This window comes from Zosterops lateralis (genome assembly GCF_965231275.1).
Source record: "Zosterops lateralis genome assembly, chromosome: 6".
In the NCBI taxonomy this organism is placed as follows: domain Eukaryota; kingdom Metazoa; phylum Chordata; class Aves; order Passeriformes; family Zosteropidae; genus Zosterops; species Zosterops lateralis.
Genome location: NC_139761.1, coordinates 59,122,590 through 59,143,115, shown reverse-complemented (window position 1 = coordinate 59,143,115; position 20,526 = coordinate 59,122,590). Strand labels below are relative to the sequence as shown.

Below are 20,526 nucleotides of genomic sequence, written 5' to 3'. Positions count from 1 at the left end.
TCCCAAGTGCCCAAAGCTGGGCTGCCACCGGCACAGCTGGCACTGCAAGGGTGGCCCAGGGGCTCAGCATTCGCCGCTGGCGACTCCGAGAGCGTCACAGCAAAGATGTCCCTGGCCCCGGGTGGGGCGGGGCAGGAACGGGGCTGTCGGGAGGGGGGAAGGCGGCCCCGGGGGTCCAGGTGTGTCGGAGGGGGCAGGAGTGGTCAGGAAGGGTCTGGATGCTGCTGATCCCAAATGTCCCGACTGGACAGCAGTGGAGTCCAACGGACAGGGCTTCAAGCCAAGGAGCAGCCACGGGATGCCATGCCATGCCATGCCATGCCATGCCATGCTATGCCATGCCATGCGGAGTGGGGCAGAGATGGGAATTAGGAGTAATACCAAAAATCCAAAGGAATGAAGTTCTAATGTGAAATATGAGGCAGCAGGACACACGGAAGGATCTCACCATATTTCTGATTGTGGTGAGACTTTACTACAGGGGTTTATGCATTAGAAACACACATAGTCATTAAAAACTCTTTCTTATGTAGTACATAAACACCATTTTCCTATAACTAATTTCCATGCATCCGTTTCCTACTCGGAGTCCTTTGATGCTCCTGGAGGATCATTCAGAGGGGTCTCTGGTGGTCATAGTCCTGAGTGCTGTGATATTAAAGGAGACCTTGCCTGGAACTTTTGTTTTGCCCATGCACTGTTGCTTCTTGTGACAAAACTTGCCCAAAAACCACTGGAAGCCTCTTAATTTGTTTCTGCACTGGCTGCAGCCATGTTTATCACCCTGGGTCCACATCTTTACATTCTTTTATCTTTTTGGCCACTAAGGTCTTGAGCAACTTCAGGGGAGTTGAAAACATTTGTTCTCTGGTTTTTATCAATCCTCTACCAACCGGCCCAACCCTCTCCCACCCCACCATTTCCACCACCCTCCTCCCCTGCACATCTCACTTCTCTCCTCTGGATGTTTCCCACTGCAGGGAGCTGCACAGGAGCCACACAGTCCATTCCTGGATTCTCCAAGCACTGACTCCCCACCCCTCTGACCACAGCCAGGGGCCACATCCCACTGCCTGCCCAGTGTCCATCCATGGAGGTGAGCACCGTGTCCCCTCTTTTCACCTCACTGACCGATGAACCTGGTCTGTGTGGGATCAATGTCTGTGACTTACAGGGACAAGGTACTCTGCAAACCTGAGATATTCTAGAATACGTGGTTTTATTGCAAGGGTCATGGGTAGAAAGGGCCTTCCTTTCAGCCACCAGCCTCGGCTGAAGGGAAGTCCCAGAGAGAGAGAGGGAGAGAGAGAGCAAGAGAGTAAGCTGGCAAGAAGAGGGGAGAGAGCTAGAGAAACGTGGCAGGGGTCAGAGTGCAGGGGGAAGAGAGAAGAGAAGAGGGGACAGGGCAAAGAGGAAAACCAAGAGCATAAGGGCCAAGAGAGAAGAGAAGAGGGGCGAAAGGTAGGAGAGCCAAGACAAGAGAGCAGGGACCAGAGGGTGAAGAGGGCAAAGAGAGAAGAGAAGAGCAAACCAAGAGCGTAGGGGCCAAGAGAGAAGAGAAGAGAGCGAGGTCCAGGTTACAATACATTATATCTCCTTTTGTGATGAATATTCTAATTTACAGTGACCAACCAATACAAGACACAAACCCCTATAGAATCTACATACAGCCTATAAGAACTACTACATTACCATGTGTTATATTTTAAACTCTAAAAACTACTCTTTAGACTTTTCTGTTTTGCTACATTGACCTTTGGATCCCTCAGCCAGCAGAAAGGTATTGTTCAATCAAAAGGGATTCTCCTTCAGCTGGCTAGACTATTGTCTTTAGGTTATATAGTAACTAAGACTCGGTATCCTACAACTCAAAGTACGCTTTCATTTCGATTACAGGTTTCATATTTTCAGAATCTTTTGTTAAGCAATCATATTTATAAGGTTTCCCTGATTCATCTTTCCCAACAAATGTCAGCAGCATGGCCATACACATTGTAACACTACTCCTCTGCCTCTATGGGCTGGCTGGGAACGGCGCTGTTGTCTGGCTCCTCCACATTAATGCCATCACCGACTTCATCTTCAACCAGGCTATCATCGACCTCCTCTTCCTCATCTTCACGGTCCCCTCCAGCCCGCTCTTCCTGCTGGAGGACGTGTCCTGCTCTGCTATAATGCCCCTGATGTATTTGAGCTTGCTTTTCCAGATGTCGCTGTTCTCCTACAACTTGGGGCTGTATTGGCTGACGTTCATCAGCGTTGAGAGGTGCAGGTCCATCCTCTGCCTGTTTTTCTGTGGTTGGCAGCTTTCTGAGCACCTGTTCTGGGTGGTGATGCATGCCCTGTTCTGGGCCTTCCTCTTTGTTGTCATCACTTGTTGCAGTGTGCATTTTGGGTTTTCTAAAATGTTTGTAATTTTTGTTAATAAGTTTCTGTAAGTGTTCATCCACCCCCACTCTGCTTCCCTTAATGGCTGTCATCAAGTCACATAATAGGTCCGAGCCATCCCTATTGTATGTCTCTGATAGCTCCGCCTAGGCCATTGTAGAACTATTGTATGTTATCTGTGGACACTCCCAGGTACTTGATGGCTCTGCAAGCCAGGTGGCTCTGTTGTAGGGTGAATATGATACTTGTAACCTCAATTGTGTGTTCTGTGTGTGCTGTATGTTGTGTTCTGTACCATTAAGGCTGGTTCTGAGAGTGAAGCAAGGAAAGAAGAAGTGTGCAGTTTGTTATGAAATACAGCCTTCACTCCTCTGCATTTTCTTCTTCCTCAGGACGGGTTTGTTCATTGGATGCATGGACATTGGCCAGATGGAGGCGTTAGTTTGCTATTAGTTAGTTTGATTAGCTGGGGGAAAGAAGTTTCCTGGACTGGTTTTTTGGGTTTTTTGGGGGGTGTTTTTGTGTTTTTTTGTGGTTTTTTTTTTATTTTGATTTTTTTATTTTATTTTATTTTATTTTATTTTATTATTGAGACTATTTAAACCGGCTCTGGACTGAAAAACCCAGAGGAGCACCAGGAGCTGCACCTGCAGCCCACCAGGGCCTGGACCTGCAGAGGGATGAATAAGGGACTGACCAAGCCCAGCTACACCCAGGGCAAGGACTTTCTCCATTTGCCATCTGACTCCAGAACAAGAGGTTTTATTGTTTCATATTATTCATTCTTTATGCTTGTAGGCATTTTGTTTGTTAAATAAATTGGTTTTTCCACTTTTTTCAGAGGAAGTTTTTTCCCGGATGTCATGGTTTGAAAGCAAAACAAGTGAGAGTATCCAAGTCAGAAATACAATTTAATAGGAAAAATGGTAAAAATAAAATAAAATAAATGCAATAACACAAAGGATCACTGACAGAGTCAGAATACAACCTGAGCAGGGTGGTGGAAGCAGTCCAGATGAGGTGGTCTTCCTGAAGCAGTGATCCTGTAGAAAGGTCTGGTAAATCTGGTCCTCTGGGAATCCAGTAGGTAAGGGCTGCTTGTACTGTCTCAAACCCTAGATTATATCCAGGTGAGAATGCTTGGCTCCTCCCCTTGGGCAGAGCATCTCACAATGGGATGATGAGTCGTGAAGTGGGTCCTTGATGGCCCATTAAACAGAGATAACTCCTGGAGGGAGTTACCTGTGAGTTATGGGCCAGGCGTTGATGGGCCATTAGCAGAAGACACCCCAAAGGCAGGGGCTTAGGAAAACACTAGCCTACCTGTTTGCAACAGTTCATGAACATGTGATAGAATAAATACTTTGTGTACATCCTACACTGCAACCCAGGACATAATCCACCCCTTATTCTATTACTATCTACATCATATCCAAATCAATATATTCTTAAAAAGATATGCATACACATAGAGAATAAAATGTTACACACTGTTCTCACTTAAAATTAAGTCTCCCTGTAGTACACAATGGGTTTCCCCATCTTTCCGCATTACCCACCAAGTGTGGACCAGGTCCTTGAGCAAAGATGATCCCACGGATGGGTCTGCCTTTTCCTGAGGCAGGATTAATCCAAACAGTCTTCCCTAAAATGCCTTTCATATGTACTGCAGGGACTTTATCTCCATCTACTGTGTGCAAGGGTTCAGACTGGGCAGGACCACCTCGATTGATAGACCCTCTGGTGTTGACCATCCAGGTAGCTTTGGCTAAATTCATTTCCCAATTCTTGAAGGTCCCCCCACCAAGTGCCTTCAGGGCAGTCTTTAGTAGTCTATTGCACCATTCAACTTTTCCGGCAGCTGGTGCATGATAAGGAATGTGATATATCCATTCAATACCATGTTCTCTAGCCCAGGTGTTTATAAGGCTGTTTTTGAAATGGGTCCCATTGTCCGACTCAATTCTCTCAGGGGTGCCGTGTCTCCACAGGACTTGTTTTTCCAGGCCCAGGATGGTGTTCCGGGCAGTGGCATGAGGCACAGGGTAGGTTTCCAGCCGTCCAGTGGTGGCTTCCACCATGGTCAGCACGTAGCGCTTTCCTTGTCGGGTTTGGGGAAGGGTGACGTAGTCAATTTGCCAGGCTTCCCCATACCTGTTCTTCAGCCATCGTCCACCATACCACAGAGGCTTCACTCGCTTGGCCTGTTTGATTGCAGCGCAGGCCTCACCGTTGTGGATGACCTGTGAGATGCTGTCCATTTTAAGTTCCACCCCTCGGTCACAGGCCCATTGGTATGTTGCATCTCTTCCTTGATGACCAGAGGCATCATGGGCCCAACGAGCTCAGAACAGTTCTCTTTTGTGCTGCCAGTCTAGATCCACCTGTGATACTTTCACCTTGGCAGCTTTGTCTACCTGCTCGTTGTTGCGATGCTCCTCATTAGCCCGGCTCTTGGGTATGTGTGCGTCCACGTGTCGAACCTTCATGGTCAGTCTCTCTACTCGGGCGGCGATGTCCTGCCAAACGTCAGCGGCCCAGATGGGTTTCCCTCTGCGCTGCCAGTTGGCTTTTTTTCAGCGATTCAGCCATCTCTACAGAGCATTAGCATCTGTTCCTGAGGCTTTTTTGAGGTTTTAACACCTTTCTGGTCCCTAGGTTTGTTTCCTTATTCAGAAATAGCTCCAATGTTGTCCCTAACACCTCTAGCTTTTACACTAGAGGTGCACGAATTAGGATTGCTGTTTTGTTGGACTCCATGATCATGATTTATAGAAAGTTTATAAAGGTACTGGAGTTTGTGCCAGGTATATTTGGTTGATGGTCTCTTTGTCCTACACTGCATCCTAGTTCTAGCAGCATGTTTTGGGGATTTGTTAATAATTGCACCCAGTTTGTTAGAGGAGGAAGAGGGGATGAAGCCTTTCAGCCTTACCTTTCCTTCTTCTCTGTTTAGTGAGACTTCCTCTTTGAATCTTACCTTCCTTCAAATTGCGTACCCGTTGTGCCAGAGCAGCAGTCGGTTTTCCATCCCATCTCCTCATGTTCTCTCGAGATTCACGCAGGAAGAACCACAGCTCAGCTCATGGGGTGTACCTTCTCTCCCCATCAAAGGAGCACCTGCGTTGGATACCAGGGCCTCTAATTTGCACAGCTGAGATTTGGAGGAAGTCCTCCTTAATCTCTTCCCTGAGTTTCTTATGATTCTCCTCTATTTTGTCTTCTAATTTCTGCAGTTGTGTTTCCACAGCTGCAATTCTGGCATGTGTTGGGCCATGTACAGCGTCAGCATATGCTCAAAGCTTTTTCGCCATATGAAGCACAGTCTCATCTGTCTCCTCCCGCTTCATTATTGCTAGAGCAGAAGCGTATTCAGGTGGCCCAAGTCGCACAAGTTTCCTCCACATTACAGGTGTACATGGTACGAGGCCTGGATTCCTAGTTGTTATATCATCTGAAAAAATGAGCTCTGCTACTGCCATCTCTCTCAGACATTGGATCCCCTGTTCTATGGTCCTCCACTGTGTCTGCTGCAAATAGAGGTCATCTGCACACAGGCATCTTTTTGCTACACCATTCCCAGAGGCTGTGAGGACTAGCCTCCCTCATCATGCCCTGGTTGATGACAGGATCAAGTGACAGAGATCCCAAATGCCTCACTTCAGTGCCACCCAGAACTGTAGCCTCCCCTGCAGCATCCCAGAGGTAGACTAACCAACTAATTATAGATTCATCAGGTTGTTGCCTGTAATCCTTTCTTAGGCCTCAAAGGTCCTTTAGGGAAAAGGAATCAATATTGGCTCCAGAATCTGTACCCCTCGATGTGGTTTCTGATTTTGGTGAAGGTCCTTCTCCTGGATCACCATCATCATCATCCTCCACCTTGCGATCGGTCTTACTTTTACACTTTCCACCTCTTGTATTAGCAGCAACAGCCCTTGGTTGAGGCCTACTGGCTGGTTCAGCTGCTGGCCTGGAGCCTGGGATATTAGCTGCAGCCTGAGTGACTGGGATGGTAACTAGTTTATCTCCCTGTTCCCTTTCTTCTATCTGCTGCCCTTCAGTATCTAGCAGAGTACGATAAACATATGCCAGGGCCCAGCTCACTGAAAAAATCCTTTTCTCCTTAGTATTACCATGGCACTTCTCTTTCAAGTACTTTGCCACCTCAGCTGGGTTCTGAATTTGTTCAGATGGGAAGTCCCAGACTATAGGATCAGAGAATTCCTTTAAAATTTGGCCCATATCTTCCTATTTCCCACTCCACTCAAGATTTCTCCTACTTGGCTTTGCCCCTAAATCAGAAGTCTCATTAGCCCCTTTGGAAATCTCAGCTTTCATTTTATATAAACTGCAGACAGTATAGAGGAAACTTACTAAATTAAATGCCAGAAAGATGGTCTCTTTAACACTCAGGGGAAACTGAACATTTTCTAATAGAGATGTAAACAATTCAAAGGAGAAGAGGGAAAACACAGGCTGAAGAAACTCTTCCTCTGCTTCTCCCCTAACAAACTGAGTGCCCAACCATAACAACGAACCATACACTCCTGGAACAGATTCAAGCATATTAACAACCCTCCTATAAAACATCAAAAACAAGCCCAGCCCAATGAATATTCTGGTTAGTGCCCCACGGCTACAAGAACTACGTATTAGGAGCGCTACAAGAGCTATTTCTGGGTAAGGAAACAATCCTAGGTACCACAAAGGTATTAAAACCTAAAAAAACCCTAGAGACCAGAAATATTGGCAGGCTTGCACCCCGAATGACATTATGAGTCCTGAAAAAAAAATTCCAATACACCCACAAAACAATTAGAACCACCAATATTATTATTAAAGTTTTTTTTCCATTTTCTCTGGCCCTTTCCCAGCCAATGCACCAAAAAGTGTGCTGGTTTAGGATAAATCAGGGGTGAACCTCCAAAAGGAATTCCCTAAAAAGGCAAACAAACCTCCACCACCCCTCCCCCCAGCCCTGGGTTTGGGAAGGAATTTCTCTCGGAGGAAAAGTGGAAAAAAAAGGGTAAATTCACAAACGAGAAAAAAACACTTCCCAGCACAAGGGAAAATGAGTTACTGTGAAGGGAGGGCTGTAGAGCTTCTTTCACAGGCCCCCGGAGATCCCCAGAATTCTCAGGTCAGGTCTGGAGCTGGTCCAAATCTTCAGGAGGGGGGCAGGGGAAGGGGAAAAGAAAAGAAAAAACAGAAGCAGCAAAAGTAGGCAGCAGCAGCAGCAGCAGCAGAGAGAGAAGCAGCAGCCAAGCGGCCGCAGGCAGCAGAGAGAGCAAAGTGCCAGCAGAGACAGCAGCAAAGTGGCAGCCCTTGCCAAAGTGGCAGGGGGCGGGGGGGGGGGGGGGGCGGGCACGGCGCAGCTGTTAGACATAACAATGTAGTACATGATATGGGATAGGAGGCACCGTCAACCCAGAACATCTCTTTTGAGTCAGTGACCTCACTCTTGGAGAATGTTCAGTGTCCCCTGAATGTTAAAAATATCACCTTCCTGGTATTTCATCTGGTGAGCTTCCTCTCTATGGTTTGTAGCTTGTCTAGAATGAAGTATGAGAATTCCAGAGGGGCTGATGAGACGTCTTACCCAGAAGTAGACCCAGAAGTAGGCCCAGGTGTGGAAAATCCTGAGTAGTGTGGAGAATGGTAGAGGATGGTATGGGGGAGACTGTGCTGGATATGGCAAAGGAACTCTGAGCATATGCAGATGCCATGCATGGTCCAACACATGGAAGAATTGCAGCTCTGGAAACATGCCTGCAAAAATTAGAAGACAAGATAGAGGAGAACCACAAGAAACTCAGGGAGGAGATTAAAGAGGACATTCTCTAAATCTTAGCAGCACAGATCAGAGGTTCTGGCACCAAACACAGATGTCCTCCAGATAGAGAGCGAGGGGGCATCCCACAAGGTAAGCTGTGGTCCCTCCTGCGTGATTGTGGAGAAGACATGAGGAGATGGGATAGAAAATTATGATCTGGCACAATGGCTATGTTAATTGTTGGAAGGCAAGACTCAGAGTGGAATTCTACCAAAAAGGAAGCAGCTCCAGTTACCCCGGGAAAGATGGATAACCAGGCCTAGAGAAACCCTGCCTCTATACAGGGAGAAGCTAGAGAAAACTGTGGTTTTTGGACTGTGTGGATTCGTTGGCCTGGCACATTCAAAACAACAAATATATGAGGCCTTGGCTGACACTGGTGTGCAGTGCACACTAATCCCATCAAGACATGTGGGAAAAGAATCTGTTTCTATTGCTGGTGTGACAATGGGGATCACAGGATTTTACTTTGGTGAAACCTGATGTGAGCCTGACAGGAAATGAGTTGAAGAGACACGCTATTGTCACTGGCTCAGAGGCCCATGCATTTTGGGCAGAGACTTCCTCCAAAATGGGTATTCCCAAGACCCAAAGGGATTCAGGTAGGCGTTTGGGATAGCAGCTGTAGAGATAGAGAGTGTTAAGCAATTGAACACCCTGCCTGGACTATCAGAGAACCCATCTGCTGTAGGACTTCTGAATGGGGAAGAGCAACAAGTGCTAATTGCCACGTCAACAGTGCATTGCCGACAGCACAGAACAACTCAAGATGCTGTGATCCCCATCCACAAGATGATTCGTGAGCTGGAGAGCCAAGGGGTGGTCAGCAAAACCCACTGACCCTTCAACAGCCCCATCTGGCCTGTGCACAAGTCTGACACAGAATGGAGACTGACTGTGGACTACCGCGCATTGAATGAATTGATTTCATCCCTGAACGCTGCTGTGCCGGACATGCTGAACTCCAGTACCAGCTGGAGTCCAAGGCAGCGAGGTGGTCTGCCACTACTGACACTGCCAATGCATTTTTCTCCATTCCTCTGCCTGCAGAATGGAGGCCTCAGTTTGCCTTCACCTGGAGGGGTGTGCAGTACACCTGGAACCAACTGCCCCAGAGGTGGAAGCACAGCCCCACAATCTGCCATGGGCTGATCCAGGCTGCACTGGAGAAGAGTGAGGCTCCAGAACATCTACAGTACATCAATGACATCATTGTGTGGGGGAACACTGCAGCTGAAGTGTTTGAGAAAGGAGAGAAGAGCATCCACATTCTTCTGAAAGCTGGTTTTGCCATCAAGAAGAGCAAAGTTAAGGGATCTGCTCAAGAGATCCAGTTCCTGGGAATAAAGTGGGAAGACAGACAGCACCAAATTCCCACCAATGTCATCAACAAGATCACTGTGATGTCTCCACCAACCAACAAGAAGGAATCAGAAGCTTTCCTAAGTGCAATAGGCTTTTGGAAAATGCACATTCCTGAGAGGGTCTTCAGAGGTTCTGAAGCCAACTACACTCTCACAGAGAAGGAAATTTTAGCAGCCTATGAAGGAGTTCAAGATGCCTCAGATGTAATAGGCACAGAAACACAACTCCTCCTGGCACACCCAGTGCTGGATGTTTAAAGGAAAGGTTCCCTCTACCCACCACACCACCAATGCCACATGGAGTAAATGGATTGCTCTCATCACACAGTGCGCCCGTATTGGAAACCCAAATCGCCCTGGGATTTTGGAGATAATTACAAATTGGCCGGAAGGTGAAAATTTTGGTCTCACAGATGAAGAAGAGCAGGAACAAGTGACAAGAGCTGAAGAAGCTCCTCCATACAACCAACTGCCAGCAGAAGAAACACGCTATGCTCTTTTCACTGATGGTTCCTGTTCCATCGTAAGGATGAACTGGAAGTGGAAAGCAGCTGTGTGGAGCCTCACAGGACAGGTCACAGAAGGCACTGAAGGAGAAGGTGGGTCAAGACAACTTGCTGAACTCAAAGCCGTTTGATTAGCCCTGGACATTGCTGAAAGAGAGAAATGGCCAAAGCTCTACCTCTACACTGAATTTGGGATGGTAGGCAATGCTCTGTGGGATTGGCTGGAAAGGTGGAAAAAGTCAAACTGGCAGCGTAGGGGAAAACCAATCTGAGCTGCTGATGATTGGAAAGACATTGCCACTCAGGTATAGAAGCTACCTGTAAAAGTCCACTATGTAGATGCCCATGTCCCCAAAAGTCAGGCTAATGAGGAGCAGCAAAACTACAAGCAGGTAGATCAGGCTGCAAAGATTGAGGTGTCAAAAATAGATTTGGATTGGCAACACAAGGGAGACCTGTTCCTAGCTCAATGGGCTCATGATGCCTCAGGTCATCAGGGCAGAGATGCCACCTATAAGTGGGCACAAGACTGAGGGGTGGATCTAACCATGGACTGTCTGTCTCAGGTTATCCATGACTGTGGCACATGTGCTGCAATCCAACAGGCCAAGCGAGTGAAGCCCCTGTGGTATGGTGGGCAGTGGTCCAATATAAGTATGGGGAGGCCTGGCAGATTGACTCCATCCCCCTTCCCCAAACCCGCCAAGGCAAGCGCTCTGTGCTGACCATGGTGGAAGCCACCACTGGTTGGTTGGAGACCTACCCTGTGCCTCACCCTACTGCTCAGAACACCATCCTGGGCCTGGAAAAGCAAATCTTGTGGAGGCATGTTACCCCTGAGAGGATTGAGTCTGACAATGGGACGCATTTCAGAATAGCCTTATAGAATCCTGGGCTAGAGAACATGGCATTGAATGGATGTTCCATATCCCTTATCATGCACCAGTGGCCAGGAAAGTTGAATGGTGCAATGGCTTGCTAAAAACCACCTTGAAAGCACTGGGTGGGGGGACTTTGAAGAACTGGGAGATTAATTTAGCAAAGGCCACATGGTGGGTGAACACTCCAGGTTCCACTAACCGAGTAGGTCCTGCCCAATCTGAGCCCTTGCAAACAACAGATGGAGATAAGGTTCCAGTGGTACACATGAGAGGTATGCTGGGAAAAACTGTTTGGATTGTTTCTGCCTCCAGCAAAGACAATCCCATTTGTGCGGTTGTCATCGCTCAAGGACCAGGTTGCACCCGGTGGATGATGCAAAAGGATGGAGAGACCTGATGCACACCTCAAGGGGACCTTGTTTTAAGGTCAACTACCAACAACACTGTGTCTGTATCCATATCTGCATGTATATACGTATATAATTTAAAAGGTTAAACTCAATGTAATATGTTAGTATGGGAAAAAAATTGGGGTGGATAGTGTTGGGGGTTAGGTTTTTCCTATTTTACTCTAAAGAATTTTTTCCCCATAAGTTACTAGGAGACTAAGTTGTGGGTGCTTAAGGGTGCTTGACCAAAACAAAGAGGTGGCCAAATCTCAGCAGGGAAGATAACTGAAGTTTTGAGGCAGGTAAAGGACAGAGCTGGAGGCAGCTTGGCCCTTTTGCTCTCGGCATTCAGAAAGAGAGGACATGGGCAGGCTGCTGCTTGCTGTGGGAGGAGTTCACTGTCACCACAAAGTCCTGTCCTGGGAAATCTACCATCATCTGCTCACCTGCCCTGGAATTCTGAGCTCCTCTGCCCGCCCTGCTGGAGCTGGGCCAGCCCTGCCCCACTCTCGTGGCTTCTTCGGCGCTGCTCTTTTTGCTACAGTGTGACCCTACACCCGCCTACCCTGTCAGGGACACCCTGCCCCTGCCTGCCAGGACACCCTGCTGTTCCAGCCACCAGCCCGGGACTTTCCACTGTTCCAGCCTGGTGCTCTGAGGGTCCTGCAGGGGCACCGAGACCAAACTGCCCTGGGTTTTGTGAAGCAAAGCCCTCAAGGCTCTTGGTACTGTTTTGTTGTTAATGTTGTAGTCGTTGATTTTGTTTGCTTTGTTATATATACGAGTAAAGAACTGCTATTCCTGTCCCCAAAACGTTGCCTGAACGCCTTTAACTGCAAATTTGAAATTAGGAAGGGGAGTGGGCAAGTTCACATTCTCCATTCCAAGGGAAACTCCAGCTTTCCCTGGCAGATACTTCTTTGTCCAAGCCAAAACAACTGTGTGTGCCAGGTGGTCCATCCATCAATGCAGAAAGGGATAGAAATCATTCCCAGGGACAGAGGATGGCAGAGGGCTGAGAGAGATGAGCCAGAGGCTTTCAGGAGTGAGAAATCACTAATGTGCAGACATACAACAGTACAAGTTGCTCAGTCCCTCTAGTGACATGTAACTTGGGCTCAAAGTCTCTTCCAACTTTCTTCTGGGAGAAACTTCCAGGAGTTGCACCTTTCTCCATCTACCTCTCATGGATGGATGCTGAGTCTAAGTTCTCTCCTTGTTTCAAGTCTTCCTCTAGCTCCAAATCCTGAAGCTCCAGGCTGGACACCCTGGAGAGCACATGGACCTTGTGCATTCCATATCCATCAGTCCTGGGGATGACAAGCACAGGCTACAACTCCAAAGGAGACGGAAAACACGTGAAAGAGGGGCAGAAAAGAAGCAGTAAAATGCCAGTCCCTGTGCTGTGAAAGGCTGAGGTTGTGTGGCAGGAACCACTTGGAGATAAGAGCACTTTGACAGCACCATGTACCCACAGACCTCATCTCTGAGGAGACACATGACCAGTAGGGGTGATGAGGCTGATGGTTGAGATTAGACAGGATGGGATTAGAGGCTGTGGGCAAAGCCCTCGTGCAATCCCGTGTCTGGGCAGTGGTGATTTCTCACAGCAAGTGGACACAAGGACAATGCTCATCCCCATGGCTGCTGCTCAGAAGCTTTGTTGTCATCTAAAGAGGTCTGGAATTTCTGAAGGGTTCAGATAACCCTGTAATAACGTAATGGGTCATAGTGGAGTACTCCTTCCATAGATCTGCCCTCAGCAGAGGAGGGTTTTCACCCAGGACTCCCAGCAACTGAAGGGACATAATATTACCTGTGCTGTCCTCCCATGTTTGTTGTTTTAGATCCAGGAAATGATGTTTAAGAGTCTAAAGTCTGAGTGCCTGCATTAATGAGGATCATAACAGACCAGCAGCTTCTCATGAAGAACTGGGGGGAGGAGAGGAAGCAAGTGACATGGCCACCTCCTCCTGACAAGATCTCTGTCCCTGGGACATGTGAGGGGAAGCTGCCATCGATATGGGCAGATTGTGAGAGGAAGTTGTGACCATGGAACGTGATCTCTGGGCCAAGGGCTGCACCCAGGCACGAGGGCTGAGGCTGAAGCACAGCCAGTGGTTCCAGCAGCCATCCCCAAGTACTTTCTTCTGCTGCTGCTGTGACAGCGTTGCTCCTGCTGGAGGTAGGAGTGCAGAGATGGACTGGTGGGAGATGCCTCCTGTCCAGGGTCAGGGCTGGAGGGGTGGGAGCCTGTCCTGGGCACTGCAGAGGTGGGGGTTCTTCCTGGGGCTGGCATGGGGCTGTGAGGACAGATGGGAAGTGCTGGGAATGCTGAGGTCCCTTATTTCTCTCTGGTTCCCCCTCCCTCCCTAGGACGTGGTGGGAAAGGGAAAAGGCAGCTGCTGGGAGCAGGATCTTTCACCATGGAGGAGAACAGCACAACAAACTTCACCAGGAATGATACACTTTATGGATCTCTGGACTGGGAGGAATTCATCTCAGATCGATGCTCGAGCATTCCCTACAGCCTGATTGCCTTTGCAGGAGTGTGCCTGGGGATTTCACTCTGCGGGCTGGCAGGGAATGGGGTGGTCGTGTGGTTCCTGGGCTTCCACACCAAGCAGAGCCCTTTCACTGTCTACATCCTAAATCTGGCTGTTGCTGACTTCTCCCTGCTCCTCCTGCTTCTCCTGCTTCTGTTGGCTTTTCTGACCTTAGCAGCATTTTGCACGTCTTTGTGGCCTTTTATTCATCACTATCAGCACTTTGTGTTTGTCCTTGGCTTCCTGTGCCACCTGTTTGACCTGAGCAGCCTGGGGCTGCTGGCAGCCCTCAGCGTGGAGCGCTGTGTCTCCGTCCTCTGCCCCATCTGGTCCCGCTGCCACCGCCCCCGGCACCTCTCAGCCCTTGTCAGCGCGGCCCTCTGGGCCCTCGCAGGGCTTCTGGTGTCCTCCCTCTATGGCACCTACACCTACACTGAGGACTCTGAGACCATCCTGGCAGGTGTAGCCCTCGCCATTTTGGTGCTGTTTTCCCTGATGATGTTGGTTTCCAACCTGTTCCTGCTCCTCAAGCTGCGCTGTGGCTCCCGGAGGCGGCAGCCGGGGAAGCTCTTTGTGGCCATCCTGCTCAACGTGCTGCTGTTCTTCGCCTTTGGCATCCCTTTCTGCATGGAGGTTTTCATCCATCTCTCTGATTCTGGTGATTTATTCCCAGAAGACCCCTCTCTGTTGCTGGCATTGCTGAACTGCACCCTCAACCCAGTGATGTACGTGCTGGTGGGGAGCTGCCGGCGGCGCCGCTTTCAGCGCTCCGTCAGAGTGGCTCTGTGGAGGGTGTTTGAGGAGAAAGCTGGGAGTGACAACGGGAGCCACGGGCCTGGGGACACTGTGCTGGAGGTGACAGCTCTGTGAGCCGGACTTCTGGACATGTGGCACCCAGAGACGTGGCACCTCAGAGACAGACAGGAGTATGGGAGCACACGGCTGTGAGCTTGGTCCTGTTCCTGTATTCCCCATGGAATGGCCCTGGTTGTATTGGCCCCAGGGAATAAACTCTAATGTGTTGATCTTCTTCATTCTGTTATGACCCCTAAATCAGATTTGGATTTGGATTTATTCATTTTGTTTCTTTTCAATGAGGGAACTTTGGCCTCAGATTTTGTGGAATAAATATCTGGGGTTTGCTGCAGAGCTTGTACCTAGGAAACAGTGCCAAAAACTGGCTCATTCCCTTAGTTTTCACCCATTCTAAACACTCTGGCTTGTCTGTGAGGAGAGCAAGTTCCTGTCTCATACTGGAGCTCTTCCTAAGGCTGGTGCCTGCCATGGCTGGAATGAGCCATCTGTTGACAGTTCCAAGAGCTCATCATTCCTTTCGGGAAAAGCATTTTTTCTGTGTCAGGTTCCTTTTAGCAAGACTAATGCTGATATTTTGTCTTTGAATGGGCTCAAATTGCCCTCTTTCATTCCACAGGTGGATTTTAAGGACCCTGCAGGACAAAACCTATAATTTCTGGTAAAAATCTACATTTGCTACTTGTATACTACAATTTCTGTGCTTCTTCACCTTCACCACACAGTTTCCAAGAGGATTCATGGAATCATAAATTCTGTGTGTGAGCTGGATCACAGGCACACAGCAAAGGGATGATTTAGGATTCCAGCAATGTCATTTCTTCTGAGAAGAGCCAAATCAATGCTGCTCCCTTGGCTACAACCCTTAGAAAGTTAGAGGTTTCATCTGAGTCATCTTCTACACTCCCATGGGAGTCAGACAGCAGCCTACAGTGAATGTCACGGAATTCCTCGAAAGCTGAAGTGAGATGATTCCTAACCAGGCTGACATGCCTCAGAGATCTGGGATGCTCCTGCGGGAAACGGGCATGTGTGGTGGCCCTGGGACCAGAACTGTCACCTCTCTTCCCTGCTGACACCACGTTTGTGTCCCCAGCTATGGAATCTCACATCTCCTCCCCAGGCCAATCCTTTTAAGGGCAAACACTTCATGATCCACGTGGGGCTGACAGGGCTCCAGGAGAGGTGGAGAGGAACTTTCAACAAGGGCATGGAGAGATAGGACAAGAGGAAATGTCTTTCCACTGAGAGAGGCTGGGTTGAGATGGGATGTTGGGAGGAAATCCTTCCCTGTGAGGATGGGGAGGCCCTGGCACAGGTTGCCCAGAGAAGCTGTGGTAGCACCATCCCTGCAAGTGTCCAAGGCCAGGTTGGATGGGGTTTGGAGCAACCTGGCACAGTGGAAGGTGTCCCTGCTGGCAAAGGGACAGTGTGGGATCAGGTAAAAACAACCACAAGTGCTCCCAGGACTGAGGAGGAGGAGGAGCAGCTCTGGTGAAGGGCTGGAAGGGCGTTCACAGCACCCCTGGTCTCTAATAGATTTCATTGCATCATCAAGGGCATTGGCAGTAATTCGGGTAGGTTCTAAGTGCTGCAAGAAACTGATTGCTGTCCTTCCCTTGGGCTGTGGGAGCCTGCACTGCAATGAGAGAAATGGGAGTCCATGGCCCAGGGTTGCTCCCATGAGAGGTTTTGGCAAGGATTCTGGAGCCCTTCCCAGAATGGGAGTTGTTTCTGCCAAGCAGCCAGGTGCTTCACCAGCACTGCCAGCACTGCCAGCATTCCAGTGCCACCAGCACCACCAGCAGCCCTCTGCTGCTGGAGGGACAATGATCCCTCAGGGAAGAGAAACGAGGAATGGTAGAAACCTGTGAGGTGAGGGAAGGAAGGTGAAGAATGGGACACTGTCCTGGGAAGGAGTGTCTGTCCAGGGGTGGACAGACACCTCCATTTACATCTTCATCCTGACTGTTTTTGACCTCCTTTTTCTCTTCTTTCTGGTTTCCTCCACTCTGCTCTTCCTTCTGGAGGACACGTCCTGCTCTCCCATCCTGCCCTTGCTTTGTGTGTGGTTGCTTTTCCAGGTGTCACTGGTGTCCTGTGCCATGTGGCTGTTCACCCTGACATTCATCAGTACCAAGAGGGGCAGGTCCATCCACGGCCCACTCTGGCACTGCTGCCACCATCCCCAGCTCCTCTCAAAGGTGATGTGTGCCCTGTCTGGGGCCTTCTTCATCCCTCTAATCTTTGCCACGATACTTTCCCTATGCCTGTTCCAGCTGTCTGAGTACTGCTAGGTGCCTCTCATCTCCATGTACACCCTCAGCCTCCTGCTCTTTGCTCCAGCCGTGGTCATTTCCAGCACAGTCCTTCTCACTGAGGTCAAGTGTGGCTCCCATCAGCAGCAACCCAAGAGGCTTGACATTGTTGTCTGTCTCACTGTGCCCTTCACTCTGCCCCCAGCCTCTGGAATTTCCTGCAGGAGCTCAGCCAGATCATTGTGCCTTCCCAGGTGACTTTCCTACTTGCCTCCATCCCCAGCTCCATCAATCCCTTCATCTGCTTCCTGGCAGGGAGGTGCTGGAGGCCCTGCTCCATGGGGTCCTTCTGGCTGTCCCTCCAGAGGGTCTTTGAGGAGCCAGAAGAAAACTCTGCCCACAGCAATGATCCTGCCATGGACACAGGGCTCTGAGTGTGTTGGTTCCTCACATTGCACTTCTGAGTGAGCCTGGGACAGTGGCTGAGGGATTCCTTCAGTCACCCAAGAAATAAATATCTGCAGTGTCCCCCTCCCTGTGCTGGGCCATCCCCTGCCCCTTTCCAGGCTGCTCTGGGATCTAAGGAAGGCTCCTTAGGGCTCAGCCTTGAGGAGCAGCCCCTGGGCTCAGCTCCTCTGCCTCTGATCACAAACACCCTCTGCTCCCAGGAGCTGCTGCTCTCCAACCACATCAGGGCTTTTAGGAACAGTCTTGGGAATTAGTTGACTTCCCCGAATGCCACAACATCCCTGTTCCCACACTGCCAAAGAAAGTTGCCGGCCCAGAGGTGTGGCCAGGGTGAAACATTGTTGTGACTGAAGGCCATGGCTGGGGGCCCTGGAAACAGCGCTCCAAAAGGAGACCCTTGGAGCTCTCCTGGGCCCCAGCAGGGCTGACCAGAACCTCCCTGGGAGTGGGGCCTCTCTGAGCTGGAATCTCTCCCGTTTGCTGCCCTCAGGGATCCCCAAACACCGACGGGTCCTGGGCCGATGCCCCCCTGCTCCAGGCTCAGCCCTTGGCCCAGGGAGGAGATGCAAACAAATCCAGAGTGAGCATTTCCCTGCCTGCAAGGGGAATTCCTCACAGGGACCTTGCACTGACTCTGTCTGTGTGTCTGTGTGCACACATGTGTGCATCTGCTGTGGCCAATGTGGGAGAAATGCTGCTCTCTCAGGGGTTTAAGTACCTGAGACATCTGAGGAACTCAGGCCTGTAAGGGAGTAGGAGGCATAAATTAGGTTAAATGCTTTTGAGTGTTATTCCTCTGTTGAATTGCTAAATTTAATGCATAATTGAAGTACTGAATTAAGTTTGAGAGCTGTAAAACTTTTAGGCCATTTTCCTTTTTACCCTTATCTCCTGAGTTGATGGTATCTCCTATCCCAAATCGTGACTACATTGTTATGTCTAACAGCTGCCCTCCACCCCACCCCGGTCGTCGGGTTGTTTGCCATGGCGGGGCTGTTTTTTGTTGTTTTTCGCTTCGGCTGCTGGCTTTTGCTGCTGCTGCTGGCTTTCTCTTCTGCTGCTGGCTTGCTCTTGGCTTTCGCTGCTTCCGTGTTTTTTGTTTTGTTTGGTTTTTTTTGGGGGGAGGGGGGTTTTGTTTGTTTGGTTGGTTGGTTGGTTTTTGTTTTTGTTTTTTGTTTTGTTTTTGGTTTTGGTTTTTGGTTTTGGTTTTGGTTTTGGTTTTGTTTTGTTTTTTGTTTTGTTTTTTTGTTGTTGTTGTTTTGTTTTGTTTTGGGTTTTTTTTGTTGTTTTGTTTTTGTTTTGTTTGTTTGTTTTTTCCCTTTTCTTTTATCCCTTCCCCCCCGCCCCGCCCACGCCCCCTGAAGATTACTGGACCAGCTCTGGACCTAACCTGAGAATTCTGGGGATCTCCAGGGCCCGCGAAAGAAACTCTGCGCCCTCCCTTCACAGTAACTTGAGTACCATCTGGGGTTGTTTTATTTTCCCTTGTGTTGGGGAGTGTTTTTTTCTCATTTTTCAATAAACCGGTTTTTTCCACTTTTCCTCCGAGGAATTCCTTCCCAAACCCAGGGCTGGGGGAGGGGTGGTGGAGGTTTAAGGGACTCCTTTTGGAGGGTCTCCCCTAATTTATCCTAAACCAGCAGACCCTATCATTACTGTCCTTTTGTCACAGGTGTTATGAATAAAAATAGGTGGAGAAAATATTAATCTCCATAAACGCCTTTATTGATCAGCTCTTATTAATATTTGCCCGAGGGGTTTTTGGCTGCCCGTGGTCGCCGTGGAGGAGGAGGGCCTTATCAGCTCTGCTGCAGGCAATTCAACAGAGCTGGAGGACTGACCCTCGCTGGGAGCAACCCCAGAGTCCTGACAGTTCTTTGTTTTCTCCTGTGGTCTCATCTCTGGTTTGGTCTTTTTAACTTACGGCTAGTAAGCAAAACCGGAGAAATTAGCTCTTCTGATTCTTTAGGGTCCACACGGCTTAGCATTAGTTCTTATCCGTTTTAATTTTACTTGGTTTTTATTTTATAAGGGTTTTTTGGTGTTAAACTTCATCCTGAGATGCTCTTGGAGTCCTTTATTTGCATGCGGGATCAGCTGGAGCGGGCGGTTGGAGGCTCTTTGCGGCCACGTGGCAGTTCTGTCGCAGTCATGGCGTCTCAGGGTCTTGCACTGCTTCACAGCGGCGGCAACGTTGCGGGGGTTTGGGCTGGTTTCTTGTGAGGTGGGAGGTGGAACGTGGCGGGTGTGGGTTTCTTTCTTTTGAAACGGGGCGGCTGCGGCGGCCCGGGGCTTCTCCGCGCCGAACCTGGGGGGCGGGCGGCTCCTCTCTCTTTCTCGCTCCAGCGGCGGCTGGCTGCGGGGGTCGGGATTTTCCCCGTGCCGGACGGCTCACTGCTTTGTGGCTGGAGCCGCGTTGAGGCGGGCAGCTCCGCTGCGGCTCCCTCGCCCCGTCGTTAGAGTGGGGGGGGCGCGGTGTCGGGCGTCTTTGAAGGGAACAGATTCTTTTTGTTTTTAAGGTGGTCTGAGGGGTAAGGCGCACAGAGGTGGCTTTTCACTGTCACATTACAGGATAAACATTTTAAATTTCATATTTATCAACAGGCATCTGAATACACACAAATATTTAACCTGTGTTTTACTGATATCCTGTTGGAATCCTGGGGGCTGAAAATTTCAGGCTTTTTGAGCTGAGGGGTGCTGACTCTCAGGCAGTCACTGCATTTGGCTTGAACTGGCTTCCAAAATTGTGTGATAGCACAAGGGTCGTGGGTGTGTAGTTTGAGTGGGGTTGTGTGATCTCACAGGGTGAAAAATTCGCTTTGAAATTTTGGTATATAGTACTGTGTGTGGGCCAAGATGGACGATTCAAGGCGTTGCCTGGGTTCTCCTTCTTCACCTTCTTCTTTATCCTTCCTCACAGATTTGGGTGGGTGAAAAATGTCCTCGTTGCAGACCTTTGGTGGTCATTATTGGGTCAAAGGTATAAATAATATAGGTGTCACTTTGGTATTGGCTAATTATCCTTAAATAGCCTTGGTAAGACTTAGAAGCACGCTATTTTTTCTCATTTCTTT

General features: G+C 49.2%; 1 protein-coding gene across 1 annotated transcript; it reads left to right on the top strand.

Moving 5' to 3' along the window:
• Window positions 1-13,416: 13,416 nt before the first annotated feature.
• Window positions 13,417-14,780, top strand: LOC310910211 (mas-related G-protein coupled receptor member H-like; the record flags this gene model as incomplete). Its single annotated transcript, XM_083862659.1, has 2 exons — window positions 13,417-13,549; window positions 13,741-14,780. The coding sequence occupies 2 exons, from the start codon at window positions 13,417-13,419 to the stop codon at window positions 14,778-14,780; spliced, it is 1,173 nt and encodes a 390-aa protein (XP_083718785.1).
• Window positions 14,781-20,526: the final 5,746 nt, after the last annotated feature.